At 44.5% G+C, this 25531-nt stretch overlaps 1 protein-coding gene across 2 annotated transcripts in view; it reads right to left on the bottom strand.

Annotated features, from left to right (window-relative positions):
• The window catches only part of LOC106600659 (acid-sensing ion channel 2), a 418168-nt gene that overhangs the window by 9156 nt on the left and 383481 nt on the right, over positions 1-25531 (bottom strand). For both annotated transcript variants that reach the window (XM_045715389.2, XM_045715388.2), the window contains 3 exons: positions 21715-21842; positions 13764-13914; positions 11338-11394 (listed from right to left, as the gene is read on the bottom strand). In XM_045715389.2, coding sequence (XP_045571345.1) covers positions 11338-11394; positions 13764-13914; positions 21715-21842 — 336 coding nt within the window. The remainder of the gene's footprint in view (positions 1-11337; positions 11395-13763; positions 13915-21714; positions 21843-25531) is intronic.

The following is a 25531-nucleotide window of genomic DNA, read 5'->3' as shown; positions in this document are numbered from 1 at the left end:
GCACTTAGCAGAAATGTCAGAGTCTATTTAACAGTATACATGTTTTACCTGGGACAGTGTACTAAAGACATAATGATGGGAGAAAATAAATGTTGATCCTTCTGCCTCCAGGATTATCTATTTGTACATACTGAAGGGTGGTTAGTCTAATTGCTACTGATATTTTTTTTATGGGGTAGATTTAATATTGCAGATAGATTGTAGCTTCCATCAATATAATTGTATTTATAATTTCCAATCCCCCATATATTTGTTTTGTAAATGTGTACAGTACCAGTCAAAAGTTTGGACACACCTACTCATTCAAGGGTTTTTCTTTAGTTTTTACATTGTAGAATAATAGTGAAGACAGCAAAACTATGAAATAACACATACGGAATCATGTATAAACCAAAAAAGTTTTAAACAAATGAAAATATGATTTTACATATTAGATTATTCAAAGTAGCCACCCTTTGCCTTGATGACAGCTTTGCACACTCTTGGCATTCTCTCAACCACCTTCACCTGGAATGCTTTTCCATTTGCGCTTAGTCGGACTATCATTTATTTTCAACAGGACAATGACCCCAAACACACCTCCAGTCTGTGTAAGGGCAATTTGACCCTTATAAGGACACTCTCCTTATAAGGGTCAAATTGCCCTTACACAGCCTGGAGGTGTGTTTGGGGTCATTGTCCTGTTGAAAACAAATTATAGTGCTACATCAGATGACCTGGACTCCACAATCACCCAACCTCGACCCAATTGAGATGGTTTGGGATGAGTTGGACCGCAGAGTGAAGGAAAAGCTTCCAACAAGTACTCAGCATATGTGGGAACTCCTTCAAGACTGTTGGAAAAGCACTTTTTTGGTTACTACATGATTCCATATGTGTTATTTCATAGTTTTGATGTCTTCACTATTATTCTATAATGTAGAAAATATTAACAATAAAGAAAAACACTTGATTGAGTAGGTGTGTCCAAACTTTTAACTGGTACTGTACACACACACACACACACACACACACACACACACACACACACACACACACACACACACACACACACACACACACACACACACACCCCTCACACCCCCCCCCCCCCCCCCTACATAAATACATACATATTTCCTTTATTATTTTCCGCTAACCCTACCACCCCTCCCCTAATTGGAGTAAACTAACGAACAACAATACTTAGGCTTTTACTTCCGGCTTATACACACTATAGACCTTTTACGGACACAATCTTGTTTTACAATAGTTATATTATGTTTGTTTTTAGTCCTGTCCTTCCTCTACCCTCAATCTCTCCAAGGGAAGCACAGCTGAGAGCTGCCCAGTGGCACGAGCCTTCCAGACGAGCTAAACTACTTCTATGCTTGCTTCAAGGCAAATGACACTGAAACATGCATGAGAGCACCAGCTGTTCTGGAAGTCGTGTGATCACGTTCTCCGCAGCCAATGTGAGTAAGAACTTTACAAAAGTCAAGGCTGCAGGGCCAGATGGATTACCAGGACGTGTATTGCGAGCATGTGCTGACCAACTGGCAAGAGTCTTCATCGACATTTTCAACGTCTCCCTGACCGAGTCTTTAATACCAACATGTTTCAAGGAGACCACCATAGTCCCTGTGCCCAAGAACACTAAGGTAACCTGCTTAAATGACTACCAACCCGCAGCACTCACGTCTGTAGCCATGCAGTGCTTTGAAAGGCTGGTCATGGCTCACATCAACACCATTATCCCAGAAACCCTAGACCCACTCCAATTTGCATACTGCCCTAACAGATCCACAGATGATGCAATCTCTATTGCACTCCAAACTGCCCTTTCCCACCTGGACAAAAGGAACACCTATGTGAGAATGCTATTCATTGACTACAGCTCAGGGTTCACCACCATAGTGCCCTCAAATATCATCACTAAGCTAAGGACCCTGGGACTAAACACCTCCCTCTGCAACTGGATCCTGGACTTCCCGACGGGCCGCCCCCAGGTGGTAAGGGTAGGTAACAAAACATCCGCCACACTGATCCTCAACACAGGGGCCCCTCAGGGCTTTGTGCTCAGCCCCCTCCTGTACTCCCTGTTCACTCATGACTGCACGGCGAGGCACGACTCGAACACCATCATTAAGTTTGCAGATGACACAACAGTTGTAGGCCTGATCACCGACAATGACGAGACAGCCTATAGGGAGGAGGTCAGAGACAACAACCTCTCTCTCAACGTGATCAAGACAAAGGAGATAATTGTGGACTACAGGAAAAAGAGGACCGAGCACGCCATCATTCTTGTCGATGGGGCTGTAGTGGAGCAGGTTGAAAGCTTCAAGTTCCTTGGCGTCCACATCACCAACAAACTAACATGGTCCAAGCACACCAAGACAGTCGTGAAGAGGGCACGACAAAACCTCTGGAGACTGAAAAGATTTGGCATGGGTCCTCAGATCCTTAAAAGGTTCTACAGCTGCACCATCGAGAACATCTTGACTGGTTGCATCACTGCCTGCCTGGTATGGCAACTGCCCGGCCTCCGACCGCAAGGCACTACAGAGGGTAGTGCATAGGGTCCAGCCATCCAGGACCTCTATACCAGGCGGTGTCAGAGGAAGACTCCAGCCACCCTAGTCATAGACTGTTCTCTCTGCTACCGCACGGCAAACGGTACCAGAGCACCACGTCTAGGTCCAAGAGGCTTCTAAACAGCTTCTACCCCCAAGCCATAAGACTCCTGAACATCTAATCAAACGGCTACCCAGACTATTTTCACCGTTGCTACTCTCTGTTTTTATCATGTATGCAAAGTCACTTTAATAACTCTACCTACATGTACATATTACCTCGACTAACTGGTGCCCCCGCACATTGACTCTGTACCGGTACGCCCCTGTATATATTCTTGCTATTGTTATTTTACTGCTGCTCTTCAATGACTTTTTACTTTTATTTCTTACTCTTATTCGTATTTTTTATTAAAAAAAATATACATTTTTATATTTTTTATATATCTAAAAAAATACAAATAATTAACTGCATTGTTAGTTGTGGCTCGTCAGTAAGCATTTCACTGTAAGGTCTAGACCTGTTGTATTCGGCGCGTGTGACTAATACAAATTTGATTTGATCTATTTCTAATGTCCATCCAGTTTGATTTCTATTTGCCATATATTTTTAACTGTGCTGTTTCACAAAAGTTCTGAACCTATATACATTTTACAGACACAGCATATTTTACATTTGTTATCTTGTTGTTATTAGTCCCACCCTTCAGCTCCATTCAATCCCTCCCATCTATCTCTTCACACCATCTATATTGGATTTCCATTTGCCATATATTTTTTCAACTGTGCTGTGATGCTTCACAAATGTTCTGAACCTTTCTATTCTCATAGTTTCTACCGATTGTAAATGAACTATTACCCTCAACAACTGTGGACACTGTAAATGGCCTCATGAAATACACAGGAATGTTCCATTCCTGGAAGTATAAAAATACTAGTCTAATCTGTCTGGTCCTATCCAAATCAATTTCCTCTGACAATAACCAGTCTCACTCACATTCTCAACACATTCTAGCCTGCTGCTAGGTTCCCTTAATGCATAAAAATATCAAATCTGATCTCCCAACCCTAATCTCTTACTGTGACAATAGTATGGCAGTCTCCCCAGCTCGCCCTGGGCAGGGCGGAGTCTCCCTTGGATTACTAATAGCCTTCAGGGCCAAGTGGTCACGTAATTGCAACAGGAAATTCAATATGGCACCTCAGTCGCTTTTCATTCTCATTCAAATAAGGGGTTATTGGATCCGGGTAGCAGTGTGCATTCATAACCCTGATTTACACACTCTCTCCCTCTTTCTATTTCTCTCCCCACATCACTATCTTACTCTCTTTCCTCTTCTTCCCTACCTCTCTCTCTATTTCCTTCGCTCACTGTCCCGCTATCGTTCTGTCTTTCTCTCTCTATTTCTCACTCTCTATCCACCGTCTCATCTCTGTCAAAAACAATTATTCTAACCAAATCATCTGCTTTATTTCATATTTCCAAGCTTATTAAGAAACAGTGTTTTTTAATGACTTAACACTCTCCATTACGCTGTCTTTGGCTGTGAACAGAATGTTATATTTAAGCTAGCAGTTGTTCAACCCGGAGACAAACTAATCCTTTTTATTGTACATTTGGTTTAAAACCATTATGTGAGATGAGAGGATCTTCTGTCATTCATCCTGCAATGAAACCGCATTTCTAAAACGATTACGCTAGTAACGTGATTGTATGATCACATTACTGTGGGCAATGCTATCCAAGTCCACATTTCACAGGACAACAAATGTCTGTGTTTTCCCCTGTGTGTATAATTAGGCACAGAGAAGATTTCTGTGTTCCTCTGTAATCTAGTCACAGGACCCTTCAGTGAGAACAGATGCTGCTGTCTTCCATTAAAACAGCAGCCACACTGTTTCTGTCTCCCAAACTTCCTGACTGACACATTGGTATAAAAAAATAACAACTTCAAACTTTACTAAGTGAAAACGGTGCGGTGGGTATATCAAATTGGTTCACAGTCTAACTAGGAACTGATTTGCATAGAATTACTGGGTCTGTGTGTTTGGATGGAATAAGCACAGCCATTTCAAATAAACCAATTCAGGAGGAGCGAGAGGGAGGGAGGGAGTGAGAGGGAGCTGGCCAGGCTGGACCAAGCACAAGAGGGTACTCTTGCTCTCCACAGTCCCAGTATAGCATACCTTGGCTTCACATCCTCTTTATTTGAGACACATTGCCTAATTACAGTGGATGAGCCAGGGCCAAAGTGTAATAATTACCAGTGTTTGTGTGTGTCTGTCGCCAGGTAGGTAACAGAATGAGAGAACGCCTCCCCTTAATGATATCAGCAGGGGAGTTTGAAAATCAGATGAGACATGACCTTGTTTATTCCTCTAAATTAACTTTATTGAAAAGTGTTTATGTGTTTTGTGTAGTAGAGGTGTCTTTTATCCCTTCAGTAAAGTATGAGTCTGTGGTAAAAGTAAAGGTATAAATGAATATATAAAAAAAGCTTAATAAAAAATTAGACGAAGGAGAAAGTGAGAATAAAAAGTCAATATCCCAGTTTTACAGAAAATAACAGTTCAATATAGATGGGCTTAGGCACAAAATGAGATCCTACTGTATGTGAATTATCCTACTGTATGTGAGTGATCCTACTGTATGTGAGTGATCCTACTGTATGTGAATGATCCTACTGTATGTGAATGCATACAGCTCCCCCTCCTCTCAACACATACAGATAAACACAGATTCCTTATTTGTAATATATACAGTACAGTATGAAAGTAAAATGAACTGAGGGAGGCTTCTAGACCTGGCTTTTCTAGAGGAAGAAAAACACAGCTGAGTAAATACTAATCCTAAATACCAGGGCCAACCAGCACAACGAGAGAACCTCTGTATTCTCTATGAATGATCAATAATACATGTGTAGCTAACTAATACAGAATGTGTCAAACCTTTTGGGAATTGATAAGACACTTGTGTTGACACACTATGCCTTTCCTTCATGCTATCTTTATGTCCCCTAGCCCATGGAGAAACAGGAATGCTATGATGTCAAATAATTTCTGCCGAAACAAACCAAACTGCAACAACAAGAGGATGAGTGAGAGAGAGGAGGAGGGAGGTGTTGCACTCCCAGTAAGTATTCTATTAATACGAAGCACTGCAGCAACGCATAATATTTTACCACGAACACTACTCTTTTGTCCACTTGAGACTACGGGTTTCCTGGGGAAGTTGTGAAGCACCGGGGAAGCTGTGAAGTGCACTGTACAGCCTGCACTCTAGCCTGTTGTGTGATAGTGTTTATGAGTCTGTTATTAAAGAATGTGAAACCATGTTGTGTATGTTAACTATTGCCTGATTCTGTTCATGAGTCTGTTATTAAATATGTATGTTTACTGCTTTTCATTAAATCATGTATGGCTATTGTATTTGTTCATATGGGCAGGGTTCCCCAACTGGCGGCCCATGGGCCAAATTTGGCCACCCAATTTTTTTAATGTATTTTTATTGTTGGACATCAAAGACTGTAAAAACACCAGGAAATAAGCTCCAAGTGATTTTAATTTAAGAAATCTGTTCCAAAGTATTCCCATGCGTAATAGAGAGACACATCACATACAAATATAAGCAAGGTTTGAAATGTTTTGCAATCTACAAATTATTTGTAATTATGTTCCGGCCCCCAAACCATCCGCTCAAGAAAATAATCTAGTTGATGATCCCTGTTGAATAGGCTATATTGCCTACAGAAATTGGTTCAGTTATAGCCTAAAATAAATGTGTTCATATGGGTAGAATATTGTTTATTAGGTACACCATCTCATTCACAAAATTGGTTCACTCCTACAGACAGTGAGTCACGTGGTGTCAAGGATAGTTGTTGGTGTAAAGGTATTGGGAATGTTTTCCTGGCACACGTTAAGTCCCTTGATACCAATTGAGCAACGGTTCCATTCCCCAAAGAATTCAGGCTGTTCAATACAAGAGTAGGCTACATGACAATGAAGCGCCATAAAAACAAGTTCACAAACAAATCATCCAAGAATGTGCTTAGTGTTCTGGTCTCATAAGGATTTTGGAGTCATTGAACTTGAAGAAGTGTCCAAGTAGACTAGGTGCTCATTTCTCTCAGATGGATTTTGGAATATTCACAACTGCTACTTGAAAGTGTAGGCAACGTGCTTCAGGTAAGACTCTATCCGTTGAGTCGTGGTGTAGGCTACTTCTCAACCAGCAACTTCAGATCTTTCTGTTGTTTATGGTAGCAGGGTCTTTGCCATGGCGGTGAAATGCCAGCAAGATGCTGCTCCCTTCTCATTTCACCTCCTTGCTGCTGTCGTTGCAATGCCTCGATGAACTTCCAAATGGTGGGGTGGGTAGCACCAAGATTCAACAAAAAGTTCAATGCCAGCTCTCCACTCCATTGTTGGTCTTTGCCAAGTCTTGCAGGACAGCATCGTAGCAGCACCAAAATTCAGAAAATAAAAAAATAGATAGAAGCATATTAGCAACAATTTTATTGGCTTTGGGCATGATGTCATCAATAGTAAGAAAAATAATAATGAAGCCATTATTATGTTAAACAAGCCATACATATGGGAAACATTGGCTTTCCTCCAATGAGTCCGACTTTCTCCCCAACCCATGTTGCCTGAAAGTATGTCAGGGGGTCCTCCAGTTGATGTTCCGGGTGCTGAAAGAACCAGGTATCCAGACACTGTAACCTCATCAGTCAGGGTTACGCGACGTCGGCATTTCAAAGTGTGATATTCGGTGCACGTTCCTGTCTGTAGGGGTAGCCTTCATGCAGCAGGATATTTTTTCCACACACCCAGAGGATAAATTCGGGTTCCACTGTAGCTTTCTCTGACCTCCTCTAAGAATAAGGAATGAGGAGGGTAGCGGTGCAAGATCTTTTTAAGCAGAATATTTGGATTATTAGCATATGAACAACATGCAATTCGATTGCTGGACTATCGAAGCCATCCATCCAACACATTTATTCAGATCCGGCAGTTCAAAGAGGATCGTTTCAAAGGTAATCAATTAGGCCTAGTTATTGTTCATTAGCAGCATACATTTGCATTCATTCTCTTAAATCTCTTAAAATAGCTTATACACTTCTTGTGCAATGTATAGCCTACTGCACTATAATGCAAGCCGAGATCTACCGCAGATGTATTTTTTAAACATGCCTTAAAAAACTTAAGCCTATGCAACATTAACCAATTAAAACTGTTCTGTAGCATTGAGGTTTGTGCTGTAGGCTACAGGCCCAATACATTATTGTCACAGCTGTCGTGGAAGAGAGAATGGGACCAAGGCGCAGCGGGTTGCGTGCTCAACATATTTATTAAATAAAATGAGAACACCACGGAAAAACAATAAACAAACTAACGACAGGAACAGAGAAGCAGGCTCAACAAAAGCAGTGCTCTCAAACAACTACCCACAAGTGACAATCAAAAACACACACCTATTTATAGGACTCCCAATCAGAGGCAACTAGAAACACCTGCCTCCAATTGAGAGTCCAGCACCCAACCTACACATAGAAAAACTAACCTAGAATATACACATAGAAATACAAACATAGACCAGTGACCAAAACCCCCGTAATACATAAACTACCCTCTGCCACGTCCTAACCAAACTACAATAACAAAATATCCTCTATACTGGTCAGGACGTGACAGTACCCCCCCCAAAGGTGCAGACCCCGGATGCACCTACACAAAACACAGAAAACCCCCAAAACAAACAGAAAAATCCCCCTTAAACTAAAGGGAGGGAAGGGAGGATGGCTGCCGTCAACGACGGCACTGTGCTACACCCCCCCTCCCCAACCCACCTATATCGGAGGCGGCTCAGGTGCGGGATGTGGACCCCGCTCCACCCTCAGCATCGCCCACTTAGGTGGCGTCCCTGGCCGCGTCGGAGGACTGGTGGGCGACCCTGACTTCGCCCGGCTGGCGGGCGATTCTTGCTGTGCCCGGCTGGCGGGCAACCTTGCTGCGCCCAGCTGGCGGACGACCCTGGCTGTGCCCGGCTGGCGGGCCGCTCTGGCAGCTCCTGACCGGCGGGCGGCTCTGGCAGCTCCTGACCGGCTGGCGGCTCTGGCAGCTCCTGACCGGCTGGCGGCTCTGGCAGCTCCTGACCGGCTGGCGGCTCTAGACTGGCTGGCGGCTCTGGCGGCTCCAGACTGGCTGGCGGCTCTGGCGGCTCCAGACTGGCTGGCGGCTCTGGCGGCTCCAGACTGGCTGGCGGCTCTGGCGGCTCCAGACTGCTGGCGGCTCTAGACTGGCTGGCGGCTCTAGACTGGCTGGCGGCTCTAGACTGGCTCCAGACTGGCTGGCGGGTCTGGCAGCTCCTGACCGGTGGGCGGCTCTGGCAGCTCCTGACCGGCTGGCGGCTCTGGCAGCTCCTGACCGGCTGGCGGCTCTAGACTGGCTGGCGGCTCTGGCGGCTCCAGACTGGCTGGCGGCTCTGGCGGCTCCAGACTGGCTGGCGGCTCTGGCGGCTCCAGACTGGCTGGCGGCTCTGGCGGCTCCAGACTGGCTGGCGGCTCTGGCGGCTCCAGACTGGCGAGGCTGGGCTGACGCACTAGAAGCCTGGTGCGTGGGGCTGGTACTGGACGTGCCAGCCTGGAGACACGCACCTCAGGGCTAGTGCGGGGAGCGGGAACAGGCCGAGTTGGACTGGGTTGACGCACTAGAAGCCTGATGCGTGGGGTTGGTACTGGATGTGCCAGTCTGGGCACACGCACCTCAGGGCTAGTGCGGGGAGCGGGAACAGGCCGAGTCGGACTGGGTTGACGCACTGGACCGTAGAGGCGCACTGGCGGTCTCGAGCGCAGGACTGGCATCACCCCTACTGGCTGGATGCTCACTTTCCCCTGGCACATGCGGGGCGCTGGTACTGCGCGTACCGGCCTGAAAATGCTCGGCCTTGCCACCGTACCCATCACCCCAAAGCACGGGACCTGTCCAGTTTGTCTCTGCCCAAAAAGGGTACGGGGAGCTGGCCTGGGGCTCCATCCTCGCCCCGCCAAACTGCCCTTGTGCCCCCCCCCCAAAAATGATTGGGGCTGCCTCTCGGGCTTCCTCGCCAGCGCGTACATAGACTCATAACACCGCCTCTCAGCCTTCGCCTCCTCGATCTCCTCCCGTGGGCGACGGTATTCCCCAGCCTGATGCCAAGGTCCAGCCCCGTCCAGAATCTCCAAGTCCATTCTTCGCCATAGTCCATGTAGTTAGTGACCTGCTCCTTCTTCCGCTGCTTGGTCCTTTTGTGGTGGGTAGTTCTGTCACAGCTGTCGTGGAAGAGAGAATGGGACCAAGGCGCAGCGGGTTGCATGCTCCACATATATATTAAATAAATTGAGAACACCACGGAAAAACAATAAACAAACTAACGACAGGAACAGAGAAGCAGGCTTAACAAAAGCAAAACAAAAACACACACCTATTTATAGGACTCCCAATCAGAGGCAACTAGAAACACCTGCCTCCAATTGAGAGTCCAGCACCCAACCTACACATAGAAAAACTAACCTAGAATATACACATAGAAATACAAACATAGACCAGTGACCAAAACCCCGTCATACATAAATAAACTACCCTCTGCCACGTCCTAACCAAACTACAATAACAAAATATCCTCTATACTGGTCAGGACGTGACAATTATCACTATGCTATGCTTGAATTGCCCTGCCAATTCTGAAATGATATATATTTTGAAATGGTATATGATCACACTGGTACAGGATCATTTGTTGTATTACTTTTGAGGCACAGCTGAGTGAGTATATATATATAAATATATATTTTTTACTGGACTGATGGCCAGCATCTGATAGTCAGTCTGAGGGGAGGAAGGGAGCAGCGGTGAGGCTGCCTCTCATTCGACTCAACAATACCGTCCCTCCGCTCTCCCTCCGTTAGCTGATGGAAAAACTAAATTCACACTGCATTATTTATGCCTCATGCACCAATTCATGTTGTTACTCCTATGACCAGAGAAAGTGAAATATTCCCAGATATTAAAAAAGACACAAGCCGCTAATAATAACAAGGCAAGCTTATCGGAACACTTTGCTATGCTCATCAATTGCAGATGAAGTGCTGGTTATAGCGTGAGTGGAAGTAGGGAGAACTTGAACAAAGTGTTGACAGTGCTGGGTAACAACTTAAACATGTAATGTACTTACTCATATAAACAGGCTTATAGGTGCACTTGATTTGCTCTCTGGGCCAGCTGGGTAGGTGGAGTTCTACCTTCAGAATCATGAAATGATTAAAAATGGGGACACTGCTTTCCCGGAGCTAGGGCTGCTGAATCAACTGCATCTACCGCCAACAGCGCGAAACAAATAAAAAAATAGGAACGGAAGGCTTTATTGTTGGGTTTTTTACAGAAATGTTTGGTGATCGACTAGGAATGCCTTGGAGGCACCGGTTGGTGATCACTGCTATAGCCTATAGATAAGTTTCTGCCCATATGAATAGATGTATTTTAGGCCATATAAAGAACAGCTATGCAAGATTTAATGAAAAGCAGCAAACAGACTCAACATTTTTTCACATTCTTTAATTAAAGACTCAGAAACAGAAACAGGCAATAGGCAATACAGCTGGCTTCACAGTTTCCTGCCAAATAGGCCTACAAAGAAACTTGACAATGTTGAATGCGCGAGGGGGTCTGTGCGCTGCGTAGTACCTTCGACAAAAAGACATGTAAGCGTGTGCGTTGGTGTGCATTCATATTGTGGACTTACCAAGGGCAGGCTCGGCACAGTCTTTGTACTGTTCAGGGGTACAGAATGGAGAATCACCTAGAAGGACAGAAGGAGCACAGAAGGAAGGGGAGGAAAGTTCAGATTCAGCTTTTCTGCTAGATATATTTATTCATTATTATTTTATTTTTTTCACCTTTATTTAACCAGGTAGGCAAGTTGAGAACAAGTTCTCATTTACAACTGCGACCTGGCCAAGATAAAGCAAAGCAGTTCGACACATATAACAACACAGTTACACATGGAGTAAGACAAACATACAGTCAATAATACAGTAGAAAAATAAGTCTATATACAATGTGAGCAAATGAGGTGAGATAAGGGAGGTAAAGGCAATAAATAGGCCATGGTGGCGAAGTAAATACAATATAGCAATTAAAACACTGGAATGGTAGATTTGACAGTAGATGAGTGTGCAAGTAGAAATACTGGGGTGCAAAGGAGCGAAATAAATAAATAAATAAATAAATACAGTAGGGGAAGAGGTAGTTGTTTGGGCTATTTATAGATGGGCTATGTACAAGTGCAGTAATCTGTGAGCTACTCTGACAGCTGGTGCTTAAAGCTAGTGAGGGAGATAAGTGTTTCCAGTTTCAGAGATTTTTGTAGTTCGTTCCAGTCATTGGCAGCAGAGAACTGGAAGGAGAGGCGGCCAAAGGAGGAATTGGCTTTGGGGGTGACAAGTGAGATATACCTGCTGGAACACGTGCTATGGGTGGGTGCAGCTATGGTGACCAGCGAGCAGAGATAAGGCGGGGCTTTACCTAGCAGGGTCTTGTAGATGACCTGGAGCCAGTGGGTTTGGCGACGAGTATGAAGCGAGAGAGCATACAGGTCGCAGTGGTGGGTAGTATATGGGGCTTTGTTGACAAAACGGATGGCACTGTGATAGACTGCATCCAATTTGTTGAGTAGGGTGTTGGAGGCTATTTTGTAAATGACATCGCCAAAGTCGAGGATCAGTAAGATGGTCAGTTTTACGAGGGTACGTTTGGCAGCATGAGTGAAGGATGCTTTGTTGCGAAATAGGAAGCCAATTCTAGATTTAACTTTGGATTGGAGATGTTTGATGTAAGTCTGGAAGGAGAGTTTACAGTCTAACCAGACACCTAGGTATTTGTAGTTGTCCACATATTCTAATTCAGAACCGTCCAGAGTAGTGATGCTGGACGGGCGGGCAGGTGCAGGCAGCGATCGGTTGAAGCATTTAGTTTTACTAGCATTTAAGAGCAGTTGTAGTTATGAAATGTAGTACCTCTGATTGACTTATAAGTTTGCGAAAAACAAACCGCAAACAGCTCAGATTTCTGTGGAATATGGTTACAAAGCTATCAGTGATTTACTAAAGTTACCGGAATCTTCAGTAATTTGGGGTAATTAACAGAAAATCTATGGGAATCTATCGTAACTTTGGTAATTAATACTTGAATAACATAAATCTGTGTCCATATTGACCATAAGTTTCTAGTAGCTAGACCATTTGGGTCAAGAGAAAATAGCCTAATTAATGAAAAAAGCATCTAAACATCTGAGCATTATTTTCAATGAACTCTGCAACTCTTCCAACTATTGACTTTTCTTCACAACTGCCACCAATTTGAGACCAAAACATTGACAACAAATACATATTGACATAGTAAAATAAATGAAAGTGTGTAAAAAAATGATAAAGGATATTATGATGAAACTCATATAAAACACCAATGGTATTCCCTAAGTTGATGGTTTATATTTATGATCATGTTTTACAGCTTTGTCATATTTATTTTGTTTTTGTTGATATTTTAAAATCTTCTTATTTAATGATGTCATATATTCTGCATGTGATACGACCACACAGAGGGCCATAGATAACACCTGGGATAATCTGGAGTACCCAAAAGGGCCAATAGATGTTTTATGATAGATTACACAAAATCCTTGAAAGACACCAAAATTCTGATAGTTTCATGGTAAACTGTGAACGTTTCCGGTAATATACCCTCCCTTTGCAACCCTACTGTGGAAGCAGTCAAGGAGACTCGCAACATGCAAAAATCTACCACACCTAAAGAGAGTGTGTGAGAGAGAAATAGAGCTTTGTGTGGAGCAAGGTGATAGACAAGCCTTGGAGCAGAAAGCTTTAATACACCAACACAAATCTTGACCTTACACCTTACAGCTCTTTGACCTTTTCAAACCCACCACAGACTTTAGATTACTTTATCAACCACAACAACTACTGTAACTCCTTTATCAAACTTTCCTCACCTTGTTCTATGTCTTCAAATAGTCCTTGATGAAAAAACATGGCCCATAGCACAAACAATTGTTTTTGTTTTTCCCATGGCCCAGACAATGCTATACTACAGACTCTATCCACATGTTTTGTTTAGTGTGAAAAGGGGAAAGAAAGTGTGTGCTCTTACCGGGCATGTGCACCATCCTGCAGTTACAGTTTTCCACGATGTAGCGTGTCTCACAGTCGATCCTGCAAGCTGTCACACTATAGACCTGGAAGAAGCCAGAGTCTAGCGCCTTGGACTCACACTCTCCCCACGGAGGAGGCAGGTAGGTCAGCTACAACACAGGAGAGACACAGTGGAGGGATGGAACAGAGAGACAGAGAGAGAGAGAGAGAGAGAGAGAGAGAGTGACAGGGAAAAACACTCAGCTGAAGTCTAAAACTCCCATAGACATATAGGAGATGTCATGGTGTTATTGTGATTTAGAGCCATCAGAGAGAGGTTCCAAAAGGCCCTCTCTAGAACACAGCAGGCTAGATGACAGAGGAACAAAAGGAAGGTCTGGCCAACAGACTGGGCTGAGTGGGACACATTCACAGATACAGTCTCTCACTGTGAAAACTCACAACAGGTTCCAAGAACACAAAAGCTCCAAACGTTGCCCCCTCTCACCCCCACCACACCCCCATGGCTCTGGAGACGGGAACAGCAGACGAGGCGAGAGGGACACCAGGAGGAGCTGTGTGAGCGCCCATCTGCCCTGCACGCAGGCGGCCCTCACCAGCCACTCCGCTACTCTCCGTTCAGCATCCATCACCCAGCACCCCCTGCATTGTGGGAGATGCAGTTTCCTCAGCCAAATACTGAGTTCTTGGACCAAAATAATCCTTATCCTGCCAGGTCAGATTTGGCTGTGGAATGTCTGTTAGCACAGATAACATTGGAGAAGAATCCCTCCAATCAGAGACTGATACTGTATCCATGCATCCAGATTAGTTTGCTGTTGTTAACTCGAACACAGAATTCCCTCGATATCAGCAAGCGAGACGTTGATTTTCAAATCAAATCAAAGTTTATATGTCACGTGCACCGAATACAACAGCTGTATACCTGACAGTGAAATGCTTACTTACAGGTTCTAACCAATAGTGCAAAAAAGGTGTTAGCTGAACAATAGATAAGTAAAGAAATAAAACAACAGTAAAAAGACAGGCTATATACAGTAGCGAGGCTATAAAAGTAGCGAGGCTACATACAGACACCGGTTAGTCAGGCTGATTGAGGTAGTATGTACATGTAGATATGGTTAAAGTGACTATGCATATATGATGAACAGAGAGTAGCAGTAGTGTAAAAGAGGGGTTGGCGGGTGGTGGGTGGTGGGACACAATGCAGATAGCCCGGTTATTCAATGTGCGGGAGCACTGGTTGGTCGGCCCAATTGAGGCAGTATGTACATGAATGTATAGTTAAAGTGACTATGCATATATGATAAACAGAGAGTAGCAGCAGCGTAAAAATAGGGTAGGGGGGGCACACAATGCAAATAGTCCGGGTAGCCATTTGATTACCTGTTCAGGAGTCCTATGGCTTGGGGGTAAAAACTGTTGAGAAGCCTTTTTGTCCTAGACTTGGCACTCCGGTACCGCTTGCCATGCGGTAGTAGAGAGAACAGTCTGTGACTGGGGTGGCTGGGGTCTTTGACAATTTTTAGGGCCTTCCTCTGACACCGCCTGGTGTTGAGGTCCTGGATGGCAGGCAGCTTAGCTGCCATACGCACTACCCTCTGTAGTGCCTTGCGGTCAGAGGCCGAGCAATTGCCATACCAGGCAGTGATGCAACCCATCAGGATGCTCTCGATGTTGCAGCTGTAAAACCTTTTGAGGATCTCAGGACCCATGCCAAAACTTTTTAGTTTCCTGAGTGGGAATAGGTTTTTTCGTGCCCTCTTCACGACTGTCTTGGTGTGCTTGGACCATGTTAGTTTGTTGGTGATGTGGACGCCAACAAACTTGAATCTCTCAACCTGCTCTACTATGGCCCCGTCGATGAGAATGGAGGCGTGCTCGGTCCTCTTTTTCCTGTAGTCCACAACCATGGACTGATAAATCAGAAAACCTATACAGTACCTTTAGAAAGTATTCTCACCCCTTTTCTCACTTTTTCCACATTTTGTTGTGTTACAGCCTGAATTTAAAATGGATTCATATTGAGATTTTGTGTAACTGGCCAACACACAACACCTCATAATTTCAAAGTGGAATTATGTTTTTTGAAATTTGTACAAATTAATTGAAAATGAAAAGCTGAAATGTCGAGTCAATAAGTATTCAAACCCTTTGTCATGGTATGCCTAAATAATCTCAGGAATTTAACAGTTTTGACTTAAATCTGCTTGAAAATCTATGGAAAGACCTGAAAATAGTTGTCTATATGATCAACAACCAAAATGACAGAGCTTGGAGAATTTTGAAAAGAATAGTGGAGAAATGTTGCACAATTGAGGTGTGGAAAGCACTTATAGACTTACCCAGAAAAACACAGCTGTAATCGCTGCCAAAGGTGCGATTACAGCTGTGTTTTTATGTACTTATGTAAATTGATATTTATGCATCCCATTTTCAATACATTTGCAAAAATGTCAAAAAATGTTTTAATTTTGTCACTTTGGGGTATTGTGTGTAGATGAGTGAGAAAAAAAATCTATTGAAACCATTTTCAATTCAGGCTGTAACACAACAACATGTGGAATAAGTCAAGGGGTGTTAATACTTTCTGAAGGCACTGTACATATAAAGAAGAAACTGTACAATAAATGTATAATAAACTGTATAACTCCCATCATTTAAAAAAGGGAATGAAGAAGGAAGATCCAAAACATGTTCAGTCATTTCCAGAAGTTTGAAAAACATCTCACGTCCTGAAAAAGATGAGAGAAGGAAAAAGAAAGAAAAAGTCTGCCAGAGATAAGCATACAGAGAAGGTCTACTGTACAGCGGAAGGCAGGCAGGCAGGCAGGCAGGCAGGCAGGCAGGCAGGCAGGCAGGCAGGCAGGCAGGCAGGCAGGCAGGCAGGCAGGCAGGCAGGCAGGCAGGGGGGACTCTGGAGGCCTCCAATGATGGTGTGGCCAGGCAGGCCCCCTGGGCCGTAGAGCTCCCAGCAGTCTCAGCTTCAGCTCAGCTCTGTCTGTGTGACAGGCTCTGTGTGACTGACTGGCACAGCATCATCATCCTTCATCCTCCCCATTGCACCAGCACAGTGGGAAACAGTAAATTTAGACACCAGCTAATTAACTCCGCTTTGCACTTTGAATTCAAAGATTCCCCAGACTTCCTACTGTGGCTTGGCCCTTGTGTTCCTGCAGTGTGGCACAACTTCAGTTCCTGACTGAGCCAACCCCATCTTGTGAGACGCCATGTGATGACCATGCTTATAATCAGGCTGAATATAGCCGATATGTCTTAATGATTAGCAGTACTGTGGGGACTTTGTAAAAGTACAATGGCTGCCTGTGGTCATTGGTGTGCGATTGTAAACAGATCCAACCAGACAGCTCAATTGTGAGGCGGAGCTGAAGTCATGCACTCAAATGAACTCGTATTATTACTTCCAGATAAAAGCCACTTCATCAAAAAAAAATAAGTGCACAGAAGCCAAAGAACACAGCCACTATGGGCACTTAATAATGCATGAACACACACACACACACACACACACACACACACACACACACACACACACACACACACACACACACACACACACACACACACACACACACACACACACACACACACACACACACTAGATTGCCTGTGTTCTTTGATAACCCTCTGTATTTTCTCATTATTTTAAGTATAGGGGAGTTTCAAATATTAAAGTGTTCTTTGCTATGCTTTCCACAGAAGTCACAAGGGCATTCCCGTGTCTGTAAATTACAGTTCCATTAAAGACCCTGAGCCTCTCTCCCTCCTGTGTCTTCTGGATGGGTCTCAGACATGTATTTTTGGTCTTGGCTGCCTAGTGTCCACGGGAGAGGGATGGACTGATATACTATACTGTACTGGTTCGTTAATAAAACTCCAAACTCACAGCTCCGATTTTCAACAAAATCCCCAAAGTTAGCAAATCCATGTAGAGCTCCCAAAGCCTAATTCCAAATCTAGAGTCGACAACTTGAATTATGCCCCTTGTTGATTCAACTGTTGCATTTTAGTTTTGATCAGTTTCTAATATGCTTTCTAATTGCTGACGTGCATCCCAATGGCAGAGTGTGTGGTCATTGATGAATAATGTGTGGGGAGGGGCAGAGAGGGTCCTGGCCGTCAATGGAGTGTATTTAATCAGGTCATCAGTTCACCCCATAGTGGGCGCTGACATCTGTCTACTCTGATGATTTGACATTTGATTACAGCAGGATAATAGTGTTATACATCAGCCAGAGCCCATTCCAATTAGGACAAGAGGAAAGATTAGCAGAGGTATGAAGGTGATGGGAAAGGTGATGGACTGACTGCTGCTGAGGAGCACCTGCCTCTCATCTTAATGAAATCGACGGTGCTGGGAAAGTCTATCTTCCTAGAAGTGATGAACAGCTGGCCTTTAGAGAAGACTGTTTCATTGTGAATGGAGACCTATAGGAGCGTGGCCAGACCTACAGTATATGAGTGAGGCCAGGGCTAGTTTGAAATGTTTTGATGTGTTGGCTTCATTAGTCGTGTTTCAATCGAGCTGTAGTGGAGCAGGTTGAGAGCTTCAAGTTCCTCGGTGTCCACATCAACAACAAACTAGAATAGTCCAAACACACCAAGACAGCCGTGAAGAGGGCTCGACAAAGCCTATTCCCCTTCAGGAGATTGAAAAGATTTGGCATGGGTCCTCAGATCCTCATAAGGTTTTACAGGTGCACCATCGAGAGCATCCTGACGGGTTGCATCACTGCCTGGTATGGCAACTGCTCGGCCTCCGACCGCAAGGCACTACAGAGGGTAGTGCGTACAGCTCAGTACATTACCGAGGCCAAGCTTCCTGCCATCCAGGACCTCTATACCATCTGTGCATAGTCACTTTAATAACACGACCAACATGTACATATTACCTCAATTACCTTGACACTGGTGCCCCCGCACATTGACTCTGTACCGGTACCCCGGTTATTTACTGCTGCTCTTTAATCATTTGTTATTCTTATCTCTTACTTTTTTGTAGGTATTTTCTTAAAATGCATTGGTGGTTAAGGGCTTGTAGGTAAGCATTTCACTGTAAGGTCTACACCAGTTGTATTCGGCGCATGTGACAAATAAAATGTGATTTTGATTTGATTTGATTTTAATTGCAGAACAGGCATCTCATGTATATGCTGGAGACATAAGCGATTTGAAGTATGAGGAAAAATAGATGAATCGTGACAGGAATCTGTCAGCTAAGACAAGGGCAATCCAGCCAACTCCCTGTGGCAACTTAGATAAAAACATCTCCAGGGTCAGAGAAGGAGAGGGGGAGAGAGAAGAGGGGAGAGAGAGAGACAGAGAGAGAGACAGACAAAGTGATAAAGAGAGATACTCCCAGTCAGGGAATGGGCAGAGATAAGAGGTCAGACCTAGGCCTGTTGCGGTGACCGTATTAGCGCCACACCGGTGGTCACGAGTCATGAAGGCAGTCAAATTCCACGGTAATTAGGTTTCTTCAAGCTCTGATGCTGCTGATGGTCATTAGTAGCCTACCAAACTTACTAACTGCCTGGTACTCAGCTCTCTATTGTCCCTCTAATCACTCTGACATCAATGCAAATGTGATTGAAAATCTAATCAAACACTTCATTGGAGCCCATGAGTTCATGTTGCTCAACATTTCTATAGGCTATGCAGTTGCGCGAGAAAACAGGGTGATGGCCTCGATTAAAAAGAGGAGGATCCCATCAGCTTCCTATAAGCTAAGCCTACTATATTTACTTCTCAACTTTCCTAATATTAAGCACATTGCTTATCTCTACAACAGGATTATAGCCTACCTGGCTGGCATGAAAATGAATCACAGGAAAAGCGGTTTGGAGAGAGAGAAGTGCATGATATTGGTCCATTCTAAATCAAAACACATTTCACACACATACAGTACCAGTCAAAAGTTTAACAACACCTACTCATTCAAGGGTTTTTCTTTATTTTTACTATTTTCAACATTGTGAAATAGTATTTAAGACATCAACACTATGAAGTAACACATTTGGAATCATGTTGTAACCAAAAAAGTGTTAAGCAAATCAAAATATAGTTGGTATTTGAGATTCTTCAAATAGCCACCCTTTGCCTTGCTGACAGATTTGCACACTCTTGGCATTCTCTCAACCAGCTTTATGAGGTAGTCACCTGGAATGCCTTCTTAAAAATTAATTTGTGGAATTTCTTTTCTTCTTAATGCGTTTGTGCCAATCAGTTGTGTTGTGACAAGGTAAGTGGGGTGTACAGAAGATAGCCGTATTTGGTAAAAGACCAAGTCCATATTATGGCAAGAACAGCTCAAATAAGCAAAGAGAAATGACAGTCCATCATTACTTCAAGACATGAAGGTCAGTCAATACAGAACATTTCAAGAACTTTTAAAGTTTCTTCAAGTGCAGTCGCAAAAACCATCAAGCGCTATGATGAAACTAGCTCTCATGAGGACCGCCACAGGAATGGAAGACCCAGAGTTACCTCTGCTGCAGAGGATAAGTTCATTAGAGTTACCAGCCTCAGAAAATACAAATAAATGCTTCACAGAGTTCAAGTAACAGACACATCTCAACATCAACTGTTCAGAGGAGACTGTGTGAATCAGGCCTTCATGCATGAATTGCAGCAAATAAACCACTACTAAAGGACACCAATAACAAGAAGAGATCTGCTTGGACCAAGAAACATGAGCAATGGTCATTAGACTGGTGGAAATTTGTCCTTTGGCCTGATGAGTCAAAATTGGAAAGTTTTGGTTCCGACCGCCGTGTCTTTGTGGGTGAACGGATGATCTCCGCATGTGTATTTCCCACCGTAAAGCATGGAGGAGGAGGTGTTATGGTGTGGGGGTGCTTTGCTGGTGACACTGTCAGTGATTTATTTAGAATTCAAGGCACACTTAACCAGCATGGCTACCACAGCATTCTGCAGCGATACGCCATCCCATCTGGTTTGGGCTTAGTGGGACTATAATTTGTTTTTCAACAGGACAATGACCCAACACACCTCCAGGCTGTGTAAGGGCTATTTTACCAAGAAGGAGAGTGATGGAGTGTTGCATAAGATCACCTGGCCTCCACAATCCCCAGAACTCAAACAAATTGAGATGGTTTGGGATGAGTCGAACCGCAGATTGAAGGAAAAGCAGCCAACAAGTGCTCATCATATGTGGGAACTCCTTCAAGACTGTTGGGAAAGCATTCCAGGTGAAGCTGGTTGAGAGAATGCCAAGAATGTGCAAAGCTGTCATCAAGGCAAAGGGTGGCTAATTGAAGAATCTCAAATATGAAATATATTTTGATATGTTTAACACTTTTTTGGTTACTATGTAATTCCATATGTGTTATTTCATAGTTTTGATGTCTTCACTATTATTCTACAATGTAGAAAATAGTAAAAATAAAGAAAAACCCTTGAATGAGTAGGTATTCTAAAACTTTTGATCGGTAGTGTATTATTTAGTATATGTAAAGACAAGATTAAATCAAGAATAGTCTGATGGGTGACAATATTAGCCAATCACTTGTGAATGATGCTCAGTGTAAGGCAAGAGAAAATGCCTTTTTTTAGCTACTTTTTTTAATCCTAGTCGCACACCTCGTGTAGCCTAGCCTATAGGCCTTTACGTTTTGATAAGGTTTGTATCACAACTGGCATCCATGTATTGTAATCTTCCTGCCTCAACTGTATATGCACACACACACACACACACACACACACACACACACACACACACACACACACACACACACACACACACACACACACACACACACATGCACTTGAATAGAAAGTTCTTTATCAGAAGTGCACGTTTTTCATCTCGGAGGTTGAAATTGAAATCTAAAAGTGAAAAGTGTCAGGAAGATAGCAGCAGACCTATTCAGTGTGTACAGTAATAACTTAGGTCAAAGGGCACCTACCCTCTGCTCCTGAGTGGCAACAAAGGTCTGAAAGCCCGGGGCAACGCCAAAGCCCAGCTCGTGGACGAACGGGGGCTCTGCCTGGCTGTGGATCTGCACCCGCACTCCCGCCTCGAACGCTGTCTCCTCTGTGGGGGAAAACATAGACACACACAGGGAGATTAACAGTTACTATCACACACACACACACACACACACACACACACACACACACACACACACACACACACACACACACACACACACACACACACGACTTAAAAGTACCTAATATACACACATGCACGCGCACACACACACACACACACACACACACACACACACACACACACACACACACACACACACACAAAGTAAAAGACAGTGAAATTCCTTTATGAATCACCTTTAGATGAATGGTGAGCCTGTGAATGAGAGCCATATGCTTCCCTGCCTGCCTTCTTCCTCTACATGGATAACATGCGTTCAGTGGAAAGACAGCCCATTTGCCTCAGCTCAACATCAAACAGAGGAGCAGGAGTAGAAATTCCACTGGTTGTCTCTTAACTATACACATGAAAGAGCTGTTACCCAGCCAGTCACACCCATGCACAAGCGCACACACACACTGTGGCAACCCGGGGGCCAGCAGGGAGCTCCAAAGGCAGGAGCAGGACCTTGGTCAGCTCCAGAGGGCTAGAGAGGTCAAGGTGAGTCAGCACCATGGACAGCTCTACAGACACCAACTGCGGCTGATGACTCAACACCAATATTACCCAGTCCAGGCGCTGCAACCAATTGGCACCTGGAATTGGTCACACCTGTCCCTCGTTAACCCAAATGAGTATAAGTATTGGTGCAGTCACTCGGGCAGAGGGTACGCCTCGTCCTCAGAAGAGCCGGAGTGAGTATGATAAGCACCTTGATCCAATGACAAAGAAGATACTAGGCAATGTTTGACTCACCTTCCTCTCTCTCTTCCTGTTCTCTGCCCCAAATGAAGATAACCTAATCCCGGGCAGTACACCACCCGGCACAAGTAGAGAGCAAGGTTTGAAACCCCGGACTCATCGCTCTCTATTTTGTTTTGTTCATTGACACAGGCGGTCCGAGGAGCCGCCACGACGGACATAGTGACCCACCAGTTACCTGAGAGGCTTTTCAGTTGTATTTCTCCCCTCCCCATTCTCCCCAACTTTTATGAAAGAACTACCTTGTTTAAAGCACCACAAATGGTCTCCCGTTGTCTTACTTTGTGAGTTTCACCTCTGACTCCCCTGGGCTGCCACAACGCTCGCACGCACACACACAGTGACACTTACAAGGACACAGACAGGCAGATATTCTCCAAAGCATAGAGACCCTCTTCCAGACAAACATCATCCAGACACGCACACAAATTCCCCACAGGCAGACGTGCTAACACACTCACACATGCATGGGCACGCACACACATTCACACACACACACCGAGAGTTTGGAGGAAAATAGGCTTTATTCAAATCAATAACTTTCTCTCCGCAGTCTTCTCATCCGGCAGCCATGTTGCTGTGCATTCAATCAAGCCGCCCATCCTCTTCCATGTTTGACAGGCAGCAGCTTCAATCAGGCTGCTGGACTGGAACAGTGAAAGACTGAGCAGAGGGAGCACGGCACCCAGGGTTGGCCAGCTTCTTTAAAGGGACGGCTGTGACAGAGAACACAAAGCCCACCACGGCATCACCCAGCAGCCATCCATCACACAGCTACCTGCACTCAGAAAGGAAACGCACCGTGACGTCTGGGATGGGGTCGGGGTAATGTGTGGAACAGGAAATCAAACAGGTGCTGTGTGTGTGTGTGTGGCTGCCTTGTAGGACGGGAAGCAAATCCCAGTACTGAATCACAATTGCGTGCACAGATTTGCAGGTGCAGCGAAATACTTCTGTTTCTAGCTCCAACAGTACAGTAATATCTAGCAATACAATAACAATACACACATAATCCAAAAAGTTAATACAATTAAATAAAATTCATATCCATACTGTCTATATAAATATATAAGCAGGGGACATACATATATATTTATAAATGGTGTGTATAGACAGTATGGACAGTTTATGAATAGAAAATGTGTTATATAGGATGAGCCTTGACTAGAATACATTATATACATATGAATTAGGTAAAACAGTATGTAAACATTATTAAAGTGACCAATGTTCAATGACTATGTACATTGGGGAGCATTCTCTGAGGTGCAGGGCAGATTGCCGGGTGGTAGCGGACTAGTGACTGTGTCTAAGGTTCAGGGCAGGGTACTGGGTGGAGGTTGGCTAGTGATGACTGTTTAACAGTCTGATGGCCTGGCGATAGAAGCTGTTTTTCAGTCTCTTGTGCCAGCTCTGATGCACCTGTACTGCCTCCGCCTTCTAGATGGTAGCAGAGTGAACAGGCCATGGTTCGGGGATGCTGAGGTCCTTGATGATCTTCTTGGCCTTCCTGTGACACCGGGTGTTGTAGATGTCCTGGAGGTCAGATAGTGTGACCGCACCACCCTCTGGAGAGCCCTGTGGTTGTGGGCGGTGCAGTTGCCGTACCAGGAGGTGATACAGTCCAACAGAATACTCTCGATGGTGCATCTGTAGAAGTCTGTAAGGGTCTTAAGGGCCAAGTTTAATTTCTTTAGCCTCCTGCGGTTGAAGAGGTGCTGTTACGCCTTCTTCACCACACTGTCGCTGTGGAGGGACCATTTCAGGTCCTCAGTGATGTGCACGCTGAGGAACTTGAAGCTTTTGACCCTCTCCACTGCGGCCCCGTCGATGTAGATGGGGGCGTGTTGGATGGATGGGTAATCATGGTGGTGTCATGTACATTTTGAGGAAAATGTATATTCTTTTTGAAATACTAATTTAGATGGGAGAGAACGGCGGGCAGGGGTTATGTGAGCATCAACACACACTGCTATGTGAGTTGACTGTACAGTCCATCACGAACACAACAAATCACCATCACCAGATTTGATCTGAATGAGATGGACAGATAGAAAGTGTGATAACCCCTGAAGGTTAGATTGAAATAATCATCATCTGTACCACCATCATCATTCTTATCACCATCGTTTCCACAGGTAATGTATTTGGGTGGGACTTCCTAAATAAATGACTGTGGTATTTCATTTGCCTTCCTCTCAGGGCGTCAGCTGTGATTCCATCTCCGGCTGAAATGACAAATCACGGAGCAGAGGGGAATAAGAGGAAGAAAACGGGCTGAGAGTGTGTGAGAGAGAGAAAGAGAGAGAGAAAGAAAGACAGAGATAGTGTGTATGTGTGTGTGAAAGAGAGAGAGAGAGAGAAAGACAGAGATAGTGTGTATGTGTGTGTGAGAGAGAGAAAGAGAGAGAGAGAGAAAGATGGAGATAGTATGTGTGTGTGAGAGAGAGAGAGAAAGAGAGAGAGAGAAAGACAGAGATAGTGTGTATATGTGTGTGTGAGAGAGAGAAAGAGAGAGAGAGAAAGACAGAGATTGTGTGTGTGTGTCCACGAATGTGTGTATGAAATCAAATAAGAACAGTCACATCTAATCTTGTGTGGGCCCCTACTGCCAGGGGTTCACGTCTCCCACATAGCCCGGGGTCAACCTTGTTTCTGCTATTCCATCACAGACATTACATTCCCTCCCTCCCTCCACCCCTCACACACCTCCCTCCCGATACACCTCACACACCTCCCTCCCTCCACCCCTCACACACCTCCCTCCCTCCACCCCTCACACACCTCCCTCCCTCCACCCCTCACACACCTCCCTCCCTCCACCCCTCACACACGTCCCTCCCTCCACCCCTCACACACCTCCATCC

This window comes from Salmo salar, chromosome 03 (genome assembly GCF_965601325.2).
Source record: "Salmo salar chromosome 03, fSalSal1, whole genome shotgun sequence".
In the NCBI taxonomy this organism is placed as follows: Eukaryota; Metazoa; Chordata; class Actinopteri; order Salmoniformes; family Salmonidae; genus Salmo; species Salmo salar.
The sequence above is the reverse complement of the archived record's forward strand: the minus strand, read 5'-3'. Positions and strand labels throughout refer to the sequence as shown.